The sequence below is a fragment of the Grammomys surdaster genome, unplaced genomic scaffold (genome assembly GCF_004785775.1).
Source record: "Grammomys surdaster isolate TR1022 unplaced genomic scaffold, NIH_TR_1.0 184, whole genome shotgun sequence".
NCBI classification, from domain to species: domain Eukaryota; kingdom Metazoa; phylum Chordata; class Mammalia; order Rodentia; family Muridae; genus Grammomys; species Grammomys surdaster.
In genome coordinates, this window is record NW_021604629.1 from 5,355,925 (window position 1) to 5,370,414 (window position 14,490).

Below are 14,490 nucleotides of genomic sequence, written 5' to 3' on the forward strand. Positions count from 1 at the left end.
AAGTTCTTCCAGTTTGTAAATTGGCGCCTGGGAGACAGATCTGGCTTGATACTTGCCAACAGTATGCAATTTTAGATCCTAGACAAGACGCTGGGAGTGAAAAGTGGGTTTGGATGCAGTTGGCATTACATGCGTTACATACCTGAACACACATGCCCAGTACTTCCTGGGCCTGAGTGGCTTGTGTGAGGTCATGCGGCAGTGAGGAGGCTGTGCATCCTTGCTCCTGTAGCTCCAAGGTGACCCCAGCTCATCCTCAGGAGAGATTGTGGGGTTGCATTAGAATCCTGGGAGCATGGCTTATCTTCCAGCTCCCCTCCTCCCTTCTCAGTCAATGGCACACTGCTCTGGTTCCAAAGATAGATAGTCTGGGAATGTGCACACACTCAGAGACCAAGATGAGTCCTGCTTTCTGTTGGTGCTTTCTGGGTGGCAAGTGTGACATGCAGAGAAAGATGAGACATGCGAGGCCACAGTGTTGATGCCAGAGATGCCAAACAAGTGCCGGGGGTCTTACAGGAGCTGAGGGAGCACAAGGAAAGGAGTTCATGGCCCCTCTAAACTAGGCGGGGAACTACTGTCGCCAGCTCTCTCTGCCTCTGTATCTTTGTGGGTGGCATGGATCAGGGTAGCCAGGTAGGCCCTCCTGAAGGATGGGCCTGGTCAATGCATGCAAACTGGTAAGACCTCGGATAGGCATGGGTGTTAATCTCCATGTGAGCATGGTGCCAGGCACAGTGGACACTCTCAGGGGTGCAGTAGGGGAGGACAGACTCACACATGAGCCTTGGCCTGGAGGGGACACTCCATGATGTATCTCAGAACCCCTAACGTACCATTTTTGCAGAAAGCTTGCACTGCTAGTGCTTTGACTTTGCTGTTCCTGTAACTATACCCCGTCTTTCCAGACTCATGTTTCTGAAGTGTCTCCATGACCTATAATGCCCACTCCCCCATCTGTACTAGAACCCTCATTCTTCTTATAATAGAAGCAATTTGATATCTCCTGGGGACTTCTCGAGGCCCAATGAGACACCTGCTTCTCTGAGCATCCCCACACCCTTTGTCCAGATGCTACAAGTGCTCTTCTGTCTGCTGTTCTGTCCTTTTCCCCAGATGGGGTCTATCTCTGTATCAACCACCTCTGTTCCCAGCACCCAGGGTAATGCTGATGCTAGCCAAGGCACCAGAAACTGTTGCAGATGAATCAGGGATCAGGGGGAAAGATACACAGCCTCCTGACTGCTTCGGGTATTTTGAAACCAACCTCAGATCCAGATGTGCCCTCCATAAATGATCCCATCTGGAGAGTGTGAAGCTGCCTGGGGGCCTTTGACTCTGGGCATTGTCCAGTCTCCCATTACCAGGCTCCTCAGAACCCCAACAGCTGGGCCAGCCCAGACCCCGAACGCTGACTGACCTTCTTGTATTCTTCGTTCAGTCTGAGGAAAAGAAATAGCTTTGCTTTCAGGAAGTGGCTTTTCTTCATTTTCATCCCTTTGAAGTAGAAATGATTTTTCCTAAGAAATGCTTGAGGTTAGAATGGCAAAGGGAGAGAGAGAGAGAGAGAGAGAGAGAGAGAGAGAGAGAGAGAGAGAGAGAATGCCCCAAACCCAAGCAAGCTATTCAGTGATGTGAATGACTGCCCCATTGAGTGTTTCCTTCACATCAACAGACCCTCGTTTAAACAGCTCCCTGCTTGGTCTTGCACAGAATGGGTTCCTTTTGCTAGAGAGAATGCCTGCAAGTCTGTCTTCTGGTTGTCTGACTGAGGCAGATGGTGTGCTTCTGGCAGATTCCAGAAACAGGGGTTATGGGAGGTTGCCTTTTGACACCTGGATGAGAGAAAGTCTTATCCCGGGGTAATCAGTAAAGAGGATCGTGGAGCCCGGAAGTAGATGGGCCGTGGGTTTTTGGTTTTGTATTTAACCTGTGCACTGACATAATTATAGCTATATAGAATTCATGTTAATCAATGCTCATCACCAAGAATGGTACACAGGGCCATAAATCCTTCCTGGCCTTTTGCTTTTCTTACTCATTCTTTCCAGAGCCATCTGACTTGTAGCGTGATTGCCTAGCTCCTGTTGACATTCTCCGGGGTATATTTATATAGCTTTGTGCAATCTGCAGTTCTCCAGCCAAGAAAGGGAGTGGGGGCTGAGGAGAAAGGTTGCCAGCGAGGCGGCATGCCAGGCTAGAAGGTACTTTGGACCATCTCCAAATATGGTCCCTGTGGAGTGAACATGAGGGATGGAGTTCTGCCCTTTAGACCCTTAAAGGATATAAGGCTCACCTGTCAATGGCTTCCTTTGCAGGTGTGGTACTTATTCAGCCCTTTATGCTGACTCCTGCTGACCCCTCCACACCACTGTTCCACACGGCTCCTGAACCATGGGAGAGAATGAAGATGAGAAGCAGGCGCAAGCCAGCCAGGTCTTTGAGAACTTTGTGCAAGCTACCACATGCAAAGGGACCCTCCAGGCCTTCAACATCCTCACCTGCCTCCTGGACCTAGATCCGCTGGACCATAGAAACTTCTACTCCCAGCTCAAGTCCAAGGTGAACACCTGGAAGGCCAAAGCCCTCTGGCATAAACTGGATAAGAGAGGCTCCCACAAGGAGTACAAGCGAGGGAAAGCCTGCTCCAACACTAAGGTAAAGTGGACCCTGTGGATGCTCTTCACCCTCAAGGGTCAAGGAGTTATTGTGTGTGGGTGTTGTATTGTGATTCTCAGGGGAAGGTTTCCTTTGTGTCAAAGGACTACCTTGAAGCCATCCTATTGTCTGGCCACAACTACCCCTTTGTACCATCCCCAAGGAAGGGAATTAAAGCAAAATGGAGGGGGTGAAGCAAATGTCACCCTCCTACTTCCTAGGTTTCCCATCTCTACAACCCTGCTTGCCACCTGTGGGCCCTGCTGTTTATTGAGCAACTTCTGTGTACAAGGTATCTTTTGTCTGTGAGCCCACAGAACACCTGCAGTCAGTCTTCGGACAACTTTAGAGCTGTCTGGATGGAGAAAGCAATTTTTTTACCTGGGTTCATACTTCTAGAAGGCATGCTGGTTGGCTCTGTATGATTCTACAGCTCAGGCACTGCGTTACCTAAGCGGTGTCATTTAAGTGATTCTCTACCGGGAGCAAACATTTTGGAAAGACTTATGTCCATTTTTTGTTATGTGGGAGTAGGAAGGGGTGGGTACACTTGCCTATGTGTGCAGATGAGGAGACCAGGGGTCAACTTCAGGCGTCTTCTACTTTTCTCCACATTATTCTTTTAAGGCAAGGTCTTCCCTTGCGCCCAGAGGTTGCCATCTCAGCTAGACTGGATAGCCAGTAATCCCCTAGGACCCACCTGTCTCTGTCCCCTCACTGCTGGGCTTACTGTCTGTCTCCATGCCTAGATTCTATATGGGTGTTGGGAGTTGAAGCTAAGATCCTCTGTCTATGCAGCAAGCTGGGTGTTCACCAAATTGTCTCCCTAGTCTGACTCCCTGATAGGGAGAGATAGGTCTGAGATAATTCTCTGGTCTTAACATCTCTTTGCCTTTCCCCAGGATCCACATCCCTGGTCAGGAACATACCTATAGTTAATTTTCTGTATACCGGTTGTGTCCCCTGTGGTCTACAGTTGGCAACACTAGTAAACCTAGGGCCCAGAGCATCACATCTCTGACATCTCTGACATGCCAGCACCTACAGGCTGCCAAAGGTGATATTCATTGCTGGCCCTAGAGAACCATTGCTGGTCCAGGTCCAGGCTGTGTGTTTAAGTTAATGTTGAATGCACCGCATTTAGACCTCTCAGGAGGTAGTTCAGCAGAGCCCACAGAATTCTATTCTGTGCCAATCCCAGAACAAGAGGATTGAACTCTCCATGGCAATGGAGCCTGTTATGTTTTTGTTTTGGTGATGGGGAGTGGCTGAGGCCACCGTGGGATACGGCTGCTTTCCATTGCCCCAGGGAGGCAACTGCAAAGCTCCTGAGCCCAGTGCACCAGTGTGCAGAGGACAGAAAGGGTTCCAACTGTACTAAACCCATGTGCACTTCAGCTCTAAGAAGAGACGCTGCCCACTTCCCCCACCCCCATGCTAATCCAATAACCTGCCATGCTCTAACCTCAAGCAGAGGGCGCCAGGGCAGCAAAGGAAAGGGGCGAAGACAAAGATGCCCTGAGTGCTTCTCCCCCCAGTGCCTCCTTCAGAGTTGTAATTTCCTGGTTCATGACTTCCTGGGAATCGGCCAGGGGAATGTCAGAGTTACCTTTTTTAGTCATTGTATATGGTGGCTTTCTTTTTAAAGGGATCCTGTGTATGGTCCCTGCACCCCCAAGAAAATCATAAGGAGGGTATCATAGAAGTTGTGTGGTCACTATTTGACTTTGACACACTCTCTCATGGAGGATTTTTTTTAGAACTGTTATCCCAGGCTGCTTTGAACTCATAGCAATCCCCTTGTTTCAGAGCTAAGATTACAGTTGTCTAGCAGAACTGTTTTATTAGGAACTAGCATTGCCTGGATGGCTGATCCAAAGGTGAGCCTTCTAAGGGAGTCAGCCAGCATGACTTTAAAGGAACGTTGGCCAGCATGGCGTCTTTTGTTTTCAGACAGGGTCTCATGTAGCCCAGGCTGGCCAAACCCGCTATGTCTGGCCTGGAACTGCTGATCTTCTGCATCCATTTCCTGATGGTTAAGCTTAGTGATGTGCACCACCATGCCTGGCTCCGAGAAATCATCAGCCCTGGAGGGGCCTGGCTTGTTGAGCCAGTCCTATTTTGTAAGCTCTAGTGGCCTGAAGTAGCAGAGCCCTCACACCTTGTGGCTGACAGATCACTGGGGGTACTTGAGATACAAAGGAGATGAGGAGGACATCTTGTTAGCGATCGCAGTTAGTGATGCTACACAGGACCTGCTCTGAGCTCGATGAGTTGCTATGCCTGGTTTGTGAGGAGAAATGGAGGCTTTTGAATTTGCAAGAGCCTATCTTACAAAAACAGCCTGTGCTGAGGAGTGGAAGAGTCTGAGAATGCCCTGGCTGTTTAAACTAAGACTCTGTGAGCTCAGAGACCCAGCTCCAACCAATCAAGCCAGAAAGGAAAGCACTCAGTCATGGAGACAGGATGGTCCACCATGTGTCTTTTCCATCCTCTCCCCTTCCATCCGCGTTGGATATTTTGCTCCATTCCCCTACACTGTGAAAGGGTTTCTCTCCTCTTGAGATGTCTGAGTCCCATCTCCGCAGGTCTGTGATCCAAAAGGTACATCTTTCTCCTGCAGTTTAATAGTGAGTTTTTGACTGGCCGGCCTCTGGATATATAATGATCCAATCCAGGAAAGCTGGTTACTGTAATGGACGGCCCTTCCAAGCTTCACATGGTTGACACGAAGGTGGAGCAGTTTCCCAGGGCTGTGGGAGTGCAGACAAACACAGTTTTACTGGTTACTTTATTTCTGCTTAGGCCCTCCCACACCAGACTCATGCGTGGGGGACGGGATGCCCTAAGAGGCCGTGCTGCTGCTATTCTTCTCATGAGTCAAGCCAAACCACAAGAGATGGGTCCCACCTGCCCTCCTACGTGACAGACGCTGACTTGTTCACACAGAGTGTTTGTTTTCTTTGACATAATAGTTTATGCTCAGCATCATCCAGATAAGAAATACTAGACCTTAGCAAACATGTGGCTGATCATAAATGCTATTCCAGATAATGCAGGTGTGTTGAATGCTGGGCTTAATTAAAGCTCCCAGTTAGCCACAGGCATGAGTGGGAACAAATGCAATTTGTTTGAACCCCTTCTCTGTATTGACAGGAACATAATCCAATACCATCTGGAGTTGATCTGGGCTTATCAGCCCTCCCAGTTCCAGGTGCTAAGCATTGTGGTTGCTTCCAAATCTCTAGCCACACAGGCCTGCATGTGCTGGGGGGAGTGGCAGGGGTGCCGGGACCTTCTAGGAGGAGAAGAGCTGCAGTGGAGAGTGACCTAGCAGGTCTCCAGAGCACTGACACAGTGTGCATTGCATAACTTAACCTGAGATAGTTGTTTATGACCTATTAATATTTATGAGGGTTTCATTAGGCACTCCATAATTCGTTTCCTGGGTGTGGCTCTGGATAAGATTGGAGTGAGCCAAGGATCAAACCATATGAACTCTATTGAGATTAATACCACCTTAGCACTAGGGCCACACCCGGCTCAGATGTGACATCCAGGTGGGCAGGTCATATGCCAGGCCCAGATGAGCTTGCAATATTTAATTTGGTATGGAGTTGTCACACCACCAAATCCATACACTTACGTAATGCTAGGGACAACTTAAGAGAATAGTGTTCTCTTCAGCTGGCAGGTGACATGTAGGGAACCGGGGGTGGGCAGCTCGGAGCCACAGCTGTCTTGGGTAAGCCAGTGAGTACCAGGCTAGGGTTTGGGCTCTCTTGGTTTGCCCCAGCAGCAGGTGTTTGTAGCTAGGCATCCAACAGTAAAGAAGGTTAAGAAGGTATTGATCTACCTTCTACACAGTGTTTGCAGCCAGCCTGAGCTACACAAGACACTGACATTCAAAAAACCCCTGCAGGAGAGATGCTGAGATGGGTCAGTGGATAACGGCTCTGGTCATGCAAGGCTGGCAACCTGAGTTTAATCCCTGAAACTCATGTGAAAGTGGAAGAAGTTTCCACAAAGCTACCCTCTGACCTCCACACACATTCCATGGCATGCATCCCGCTACACACAATAAGAATAATAAATTTAAATTATATAAAAAAAAGAAGCAGTTCTCAAGGTATGTATGGTTTCCCATGCCTATAATCCTAGAATTAGGGAGGTGGAGGCAGGAGAGCCAGGGATCCAGGGTGAGCCTGGACTACATGAGATTATGTCATTAAAAAAAGTTCCCACCTGAGCCTTCTATAATGGAGATAGGAATGCAACTACTTCCTTATTCACCTACATACTTAATAATTCACAAGATGGGCGTTATTGAGCTAATACTATGCACCAAAGGCTTATCTAGGTGCCTATAAATCTTTCCATAGCTTGGTAGGCTGCTTTACTATCTGTACTTTTCTCTGTCAAATAGGATTAGTAGTGTATCTACTTGTCGAGGAACTGTTAGGATTAAATACAGGCTTCCTGTGGAGTCCTCGAGCACTGCCTGCTGCATAATGATCCGCAAAGCATCAAGCCATCTCAATCAATCAAAGCATCAAGCCATCTCAATCAATCAAAGCATCAAGCCATCTCAATCAATCAAAGCATCAGGCCATCTCAATCATCAAGAGCGCAAGTGCTGTGCGAGGGGTGTGCACCCCAGTATGCAGGAACAAAGGGAAACAAAAGACTAACTGGCTGGGGGCTGGGGTAGTCTGGAAATGCTCCTGAAAGAGGGCAAATGGTATGAGAGTTTGCCAGGAAAGCAGGGGTCTGTCTCGTAGAGCTGAGGACAGAAGAAAGATGATCTAGAAAGAGACGTTGGCTCTGTAATGGAAAGGAAAGAGGGAAAGACACAGAAGGAAGCTGAGAAAGTAGGATGGATGGATGGATGGATGGATGGATGGATGGATGGATGGATGGGAGGAAGAGGTGGGGGAAAGGACCTCCTGCTTTGGGAGCCAGGCTGCATTAAAAGGGTCCTGAACTCAAAGATAGGCCCTAGAGGACAATGGGCAAAGGACCCTCACTTCAACCTCCCTGGACTGGACTCCTTCTATCACCTTCCTGGACTTGCTCTATAAAAAACATGTTATCATTGCAGGCCAGCAGGTATTGTCCGCCTTGCATAAAAACACACTTGCAGAAAGTGAGTCACTCATGTGGACGGCTGACGTGGTAGGATCTTAAGAGGGATATTTGGAGAACATGGAGCTGGGATGGCTCACCACACCATGTCCTCCCCTATGTGGCCCTTGCCCGTGACTGCCTCAACACCACCTGTCCATATAGAACCCATGCCCTGGTTCTTACGAATGACCTAGCTTTCTGTGTAGCCCCTGCACTGCCTTAGTGAAGCCACTGGAGAGGCCTGCAGCTGAGAGTGGGGGAGGAAGTTAGGAGCTGAAAGGGTAAAATTGGGAGCACCCAGCTGCTATCTCTTGCTTGGATAAGCCTATCAGACATTCCAGATGTCTGAAGTCATGCTGGAAGGTTGCTGCAGGTCAAGTGCCTCTTTGCCTAATATGGACAGGTACAGGCAGCTGGGAAGGCAGAGGTGGTTCTGGCACAGGGCTGTGAAATGCTGAACACTGGGCAAGGGCTGGTTGAGGCGAATTCTGGACCTGCCCACCCACCTGGCCAGAGACCTCTGAGCCTGCTACAGGAGCAGCCTGGAGATGGAAGCTCACGCTCACGGCTGCAACTCGCCTATCTCAAGAAAGCATGTGAGGTCTGCCCGTGGTCACTTCCTGACAGCATTTTACTGAGAGGAAAACCCCCTCTCTTTGCACTACCTTCATACAAAGTCAGTAATCTGGGCCCACCTGTGATTTATTTTGTGGCGACTCAGTCAGCCCTATGTATTCCTAAGTTTTGTATATCTATGGATTCATCCAACCATGGATCAAAAATACTTAAAAATAAGTTTGTCTGTCCTGATGGATTTTTCTCTTTGTCTGTCCCTAGATGACACAATAAAATAACCATTTACAAAACATTTTGCAGTTTATTTAGTATTGTTATGAATGATCTAGAGTTAGCTTAAAATACATGAGAAGATCTGCACAGGTTATATGTGAACACTATACACCATTTTATTCAAAAGACTTGAACACCACAGATTTTGTTATCTGTGGGGAAAACAATAGAGGTTTACTAGACCCTCACAGATACTGAATAATTACTGCATTTAAGTATTTTTTTTTTAAAGAAAAATCTAACTGAGCTGAGCTACCTCAGTTGGTAGAGTGCTTGCCTAGCATGCATGAGATCCTGGGTTCCATCCTTAACATCCCTTAAGTGAGGCATGCTGACATATGCCTTTAATCCTAGCACTTGGAAGGGAGAGGTTCAAAGTCAACTAGTGTATGTAGAGAGTTCTAGGCCAACCAGGGCTATGTAGTGACACCCTGCCTCAAAAAATAAAGAAAAGCATGTTGAAGTTGGTAAGTAGTTTTTTTCCCAGGTGAACCGTGATTCCTGAGGCTATATGAGGAGTTTTCAGAAGCCATCCCAACTAATCCTTTTGCTTGTTTATTGTAGCACCCATCCACATTTGCCTCTGTGCATCTCTCCTGTGTGGGGCAGGGACAGTGATTTGAGCCACTTCTGGGACTTGGCTAGCATCTGAGACTCATGGAGCTCCCAAGGGGTGTGGGAAATCAGCCAATCGATAGGCCTGCAAGGCTGGAGAGCAGCCTTTCTTTTTCTTGGAGGAAAACAAACTCTTGTTGCAGGCCCTGGCCCACCCAGGGTTGTACAAAGCCCTAGGGAGTCTCTGGCCAGATTGTCCAAATAAACGGATGTCTGGGTAGGGCAGGAGGCAAGAATGGAAGGTTGAAAGCTACCTACATAGAAAGAGCTGCCTGGCTTCTGTCTGTCCTGCTTTTTGAGACTCTTCTTGTTGTTGCCGTAGTTGTTGTTTATCTGAGAGGAGTCCCAATGAGGATCCAGTATTGATGGTGTAGCAGAAGCCAGAGCCTTCGAACCAGACCAATGACTCATTATAATGACCATTTGCAAGAAAAGCTGTTTGAGCAATAGTGTACACTGTGTGACACACTGTGACACAGCGTAGCTTCCTCAATGAGATTTTTTAAAAATTTGTTTTCCTTGTGGGGGGTGTTACAAGGGCAGAGGGTGGATATGGAAGGATGGGGAGGTGGATAGGATTGGGGTGCATGGTGAGAAATTCACAAAGAATCAATAAAAGTCTAGGAAGGAAGGAAGGGAGGGAGGGAGGGAGGGAGGGAGGAAGGAAGGAAGGAAGGAAGGAAGGAAGGAAGGAAGGAAGGAAGGAAGGAAGGAAGGAAGGAAGACAGACAAGCCTTGGGGATGGGTATTTTCCATGACAAGGAATTCTGTGGGGCAAGCTACACGGAAGTACATCAGGCTCAGCCTTTAAGTTGTTCTCCATTGCTGAGTCAGTGAGGATTGTGTTCATCTGCAAGTAACTGTAAGCAGCCACAAATAGCCATGGGGACCAAAAGAAAAGGCTCATGGTTTTTTAGAGCAGAAATTCAGGGCAGAGGTGGCCCCTGAAGGATCAGTAGCCAGTCTTTAGGCCAGTGCAGCCTGAGGGAGCTAAGCCACATTGAACAGTACAAGGAAATGGTGGGATGATACAGACACTTTATGTGGAGGAGTATTTGCCTGCATGTATGTGTTGTGTCACATGTGTGCAATACCCAAGGAGTCCAGAGGACAGCCTCAGATTCCCATAGAAGTGGAGTTACAGGTGTTTGTGATCTGCCATGTAGATGCTGGAAACGGAACCTGAGTCCTCTGGGAAAATAGCAAATGTTCTTAACCTCTAAGTACTCTCCAGACTGTTGAAATAACTTTAAATATCACACACACACACACACACACACCACACACACACACACACACACACACACAGGGATGGAAGCTATTCCCTCAGGTCTGTCCCTGGAATTCTGTAGAGGAAGGACGTTTAGGGGATAGCTGTTTATTTAATCCAAGGAGAGAAAGTTCTGGGCAGTTCACTATCCCTTCTGTCCTCATGTCCACGTTACTGATTGTTAGTTGAATTTATTTTATACAATTTCCCACATGTACACAAAGCATGCTTCACCACTCTCAGCTGCCCATCTCCACACCACTCTTGGTCTGTACCCCTTTTCCCCACAAATCTCTTGATGGTCTCCGTATTTATATATTTGTTTTGTCACCCATCGGTTTCACTACAATCTGTCTGACTGTGGGTTTGGAGCTATTTCCCGCAGTCAAGTAGGCTCAGCAGTGGGTCTGTACCTAAAGGCAGTAATCGTCCCACCCCCCAGGTCTCCCAGAGTTCATAGCCAGTAGCTCAGCGGTAAAGAGTGGGACCCTGTGAGCCTCCCAACACTTTGACTTATTTTTGCAGGGTGTCTTATGTAGTCTGAGTGTAGGTAGCCTTCGTTATTGTGATAGTGATAATTCTGTTTGTGTCTGAAGATTAGTATTTCACAGATCACTCTGTCATCTGGCTCTTATGTACTTCCTGCCCCCTTCTTCTGCAGTGTTCCCTGAGCCTTAGATGGGGAAGTATAAATGTTTTGTTTAGGATTGTGCCCGTAGCCATCACGTGTAGTTTCTGTACTCAGAAGAGGCTTCTCATGGAACCAGAAAAATAGTACTGAGTGATGTAGCCCAGGCCCAGGGAGACAAACAATATATGTCCTCTCTCATATGCAGATGCTAGCATGACTCTTCTGATTTGTCTGTTTAACATCGCCATCTGTAGAAACTAGAAAATTGGGATGTTTTAATTGTGGTAAGATATGTGTGACCTTAACCATTTTAAGGGTCCAATTCTGTGACATTAATTGCAGTCATTCAACTATCTATATGCCTGTCTGTTTTGAGACAGGATCTTACATAGTTCAGGTTAGCATCAAACTCACAATGTAGCCTGGGCTGGCCTTGAACTCCTGATCTTCTTGCCTGCACCTCTAGAGTTCTGAGATTATAGGTATGCATCACCCCACCCAACACCAGCTTCAATTTCTACAAATTCCCAACACTCTAAATAGAAATTTTCTACTCTCTAACGGTAACCCCTGCTCCACTTGCCCTGCCCTTTCTCTGTAATTTTTCCTGTTTGGGGCATTTCAGAGAAGGGAATCATGCATTTGCCATTTTGTGTTTGGCCATTTCAGTCAGCATAAAAAATTCAAGATCCATTCATCATGTACACATCTGAAATATTACTGTTTTAGCAAACAATAACTATGACATTACTTATAATGTATTTTTTAATTCTTTAGTACCAAGTCATCAAATAGCTAATAATTTTACCCTTACAGGACTTCTCAATTTGGATGCCAAATATTAGTTAGAATCCTTGCTATAGGGAGGTAGGGAGGACCTGGAAGGAGATGACAGAGGAGAAACTGTGATCAGAATATACTGAATGGAAATAACTTTATATTCAAGAGAAAAAGGAAAAAGAAAGAAATCTTTGCTAGAGATAGGCCACAGAGTGTGGGTACCACTGGGAACTGGGCCTTCTCACTCAAGGAGTTGCAAAGCCACAGGGGACTTCTGGGTACAGAGTCACCTGATCTGATTTCCTCCTGGAAGAACTTGTGACATCCTAGGGGTACTAAAGCTAGACAGGCATCTTTGGTCACTGCCTGAGCATTGTCTGTCTGGTTAACAACTTTTCTCCTGTCCTGATAAGTAGTATAGGCACATACCAGCACACACAGTCTGCGTAGTACACGGGATCACCAGGCCAACTCTCTCAGCAGAGTTCCATCCACCACCCTCTGTGTTCTTGTAAAAATAGACTCTGAGTCCATTTTTGCATGTGGAGTAAGGCAGGAAGTGGTTAAACCTTTTTTCAACCCATTTTATTTCTAAAGTCATGTCCCCTTTCTTCTCTCTAGTGCATACTCTGTGTCCCCTGCAGGTTTGTCACTTCTCAAGGAGCATCTCAGCCATGGTCACCTATGTGCTACTTATAGATGAGATGGCCTTTTATAGCACAAAGGTCACTTCAGCTAGTCGGTTACTAGGCAAGGCCTCGTAACAACTTTCCTGTGAGAATAGGCTCTGAGGCTCCCAGATCTGGAGTGTGGACATTGGTCCTCGGCTCCCACAGTGCCTGGAAGAGAGTCTTTAAAGCAATGTATTCTAAGACCAGCCCTTATGTTCAGCATCTGGACCAGCAGATAGCAGGCCTGGGAAAGCCATAAATCTTTGTCCTCAGGGACTGTGTCCAGCCACAGCCACACTCGATGACTCTCCTGTGGATTCAAGCCAACAATTCGGAGGTAGAAAAATGTAGCCTATTGTCTTGAGGAAAGGTGCTAAAATGATGGAATGCTTTCTTTCTACAGGATGCTGAGAGTCCATGGGTGGGGCCAGGGCTCCATGCTGTTAGAAAACCATATCCTGTTTGTTTTTAAATTTTTTCTTAATTAATCCCCTAATCAAAAAAGGGTTGGGGTCACTGGGCTCAGATGACACATATGAGGATTTTTTTTTTCACTTCGAAACTGTCTTGGCCTTTGGAGCATGCTCTATTTCAATTTGACTTCCAGAGTCTGTAAGTGCTCATGTTCCAGTTGGCTGGTGGCTGTGCTGTTCCTTAAAAATGATGCCTGGGGTCTTGGCATCTTAGGTGTCTGCCTGCCGACCTATCTGTCCTCTCCCTATTCCAGCCCAGTCTCTCACTCCCATGTGGTCCTCTGAAACTTGTGAAATCATGCAATGTGAAGAAGCCAACATTTCTGAGATGGAGCTAAGACAAGAAATGTTGATTTGTGTTCAGTATCTTAAATCCCGTGGGCAAGATGCTGGCCATGGGCTGCTGAGGTGAGAGAGCATAGAGAGGAAGGCATGCTCAGAGCTCCACTAAATAGACCGCCTGTGATGCTCCTAAGTCTGCAATGATGTGTCAGAGTGGCTGTGGAGCCATGGCTGAGAGCATGGTCTATGACGTCACAGCAGCCTGGGTTCATATCCTGCTATGCTCCCTGGCTTTTTGTTTGTTTTTGTTTGTTTGTTTTATTGTGAAATGATGTTGATAATAGCACCCACCTTACAGGCATCTGAGAAGCCAGGATAAGTTAATATATTTAAGTGGCTAGGAACAGTGCCCAGTGGGAGCTACAGTTATGATGTTTGTCTTCGTTGCTGTGCAACAGGGTTCACTGTTGTGGGTGCCGCCTGAGGGCCGCTTTGTGATTACTTCTCTGTTAGGAGCTAAGGGGAGGTGTCTGTCTCTGGGCAGGATGTACACGTAAAGCCCTGCACGGGACATCCCATCAGAGGTAGCAGCACTACCTCTATTAAAGTTCCAGTTCAGGGGGTTACCTGAAGAAACCAGGCTCCCTTTCTTTAGGATGCTGGCTCTAGGGTGTCTCATAGTGTCATCTCTCGGGAGATGTCTAGCTAGCACTGGCATTTGTGAAGGAATTGTCTGGGCTTTCCTGAGAGGCTCCATAGATTCCCAACATTGTATTTACCCAAGCCTCACACTGGGCCTTTCTGTGTTTCTGCTGACATAATGGTGAGTTGGGGTCCAGTGCTCAGCCTGCTGGGTGAGCAGCACTGGGTAAGTTTTTCTTAGATGTGAATAACAGCAGGGGCAGCTTGCTTATTCTGTGCTCTAAAGTTTTGAATTCCTTGTCAAGTGTCAGTGGATGTCATGTGCTCACAACCTCTGGAGTACTGGATCTCTAGGTCTAGGAGAGTTTGTATGTTTGACTGCCAGGGTAAGTCTCCCCACCTGCTCTGCCTAAATTCCCAACTTCTACAGGTGGTTTGGTTTGGTTTGGTTTGGTTTGGTTTGGTTTGGTTTGGTTTGGTTTGGTTTGGTTT

The 14,490-nt window shown here is 47.2% G+C and overlaps 1 protein-coding gene across 5 annotated transcripts in view; it reads left to right on the top strand.

The window, feature by feature from the left end:
• Nucleotides 1–14,490, top strand: part of Mical2 (microtubule associated monooxygenase, calponin and LIM domain containing 2) — a 186,097-nt gene that overhangs the window by 41,250 nt on the left and 130,357 nt on the right. For all 5 annotated transcript variants that reach the window (XM_028767996.1, XM_028767992.1, XM_028767994.1 and 2 more), the window contains one exon: nucleotides 2,319–2,658. In XM_028767996.1, the coding sequence (XP_028623829.1) occupies nucleotides 2,395–2,658 (264 nt within the window). In that variant the 5' untranslated portion in view covers nucleotides 2,319–2,394. The remainder of the gene's footprint in view (nucleotides 1–2,318; nucleotides 2,659–14,490) is intronic.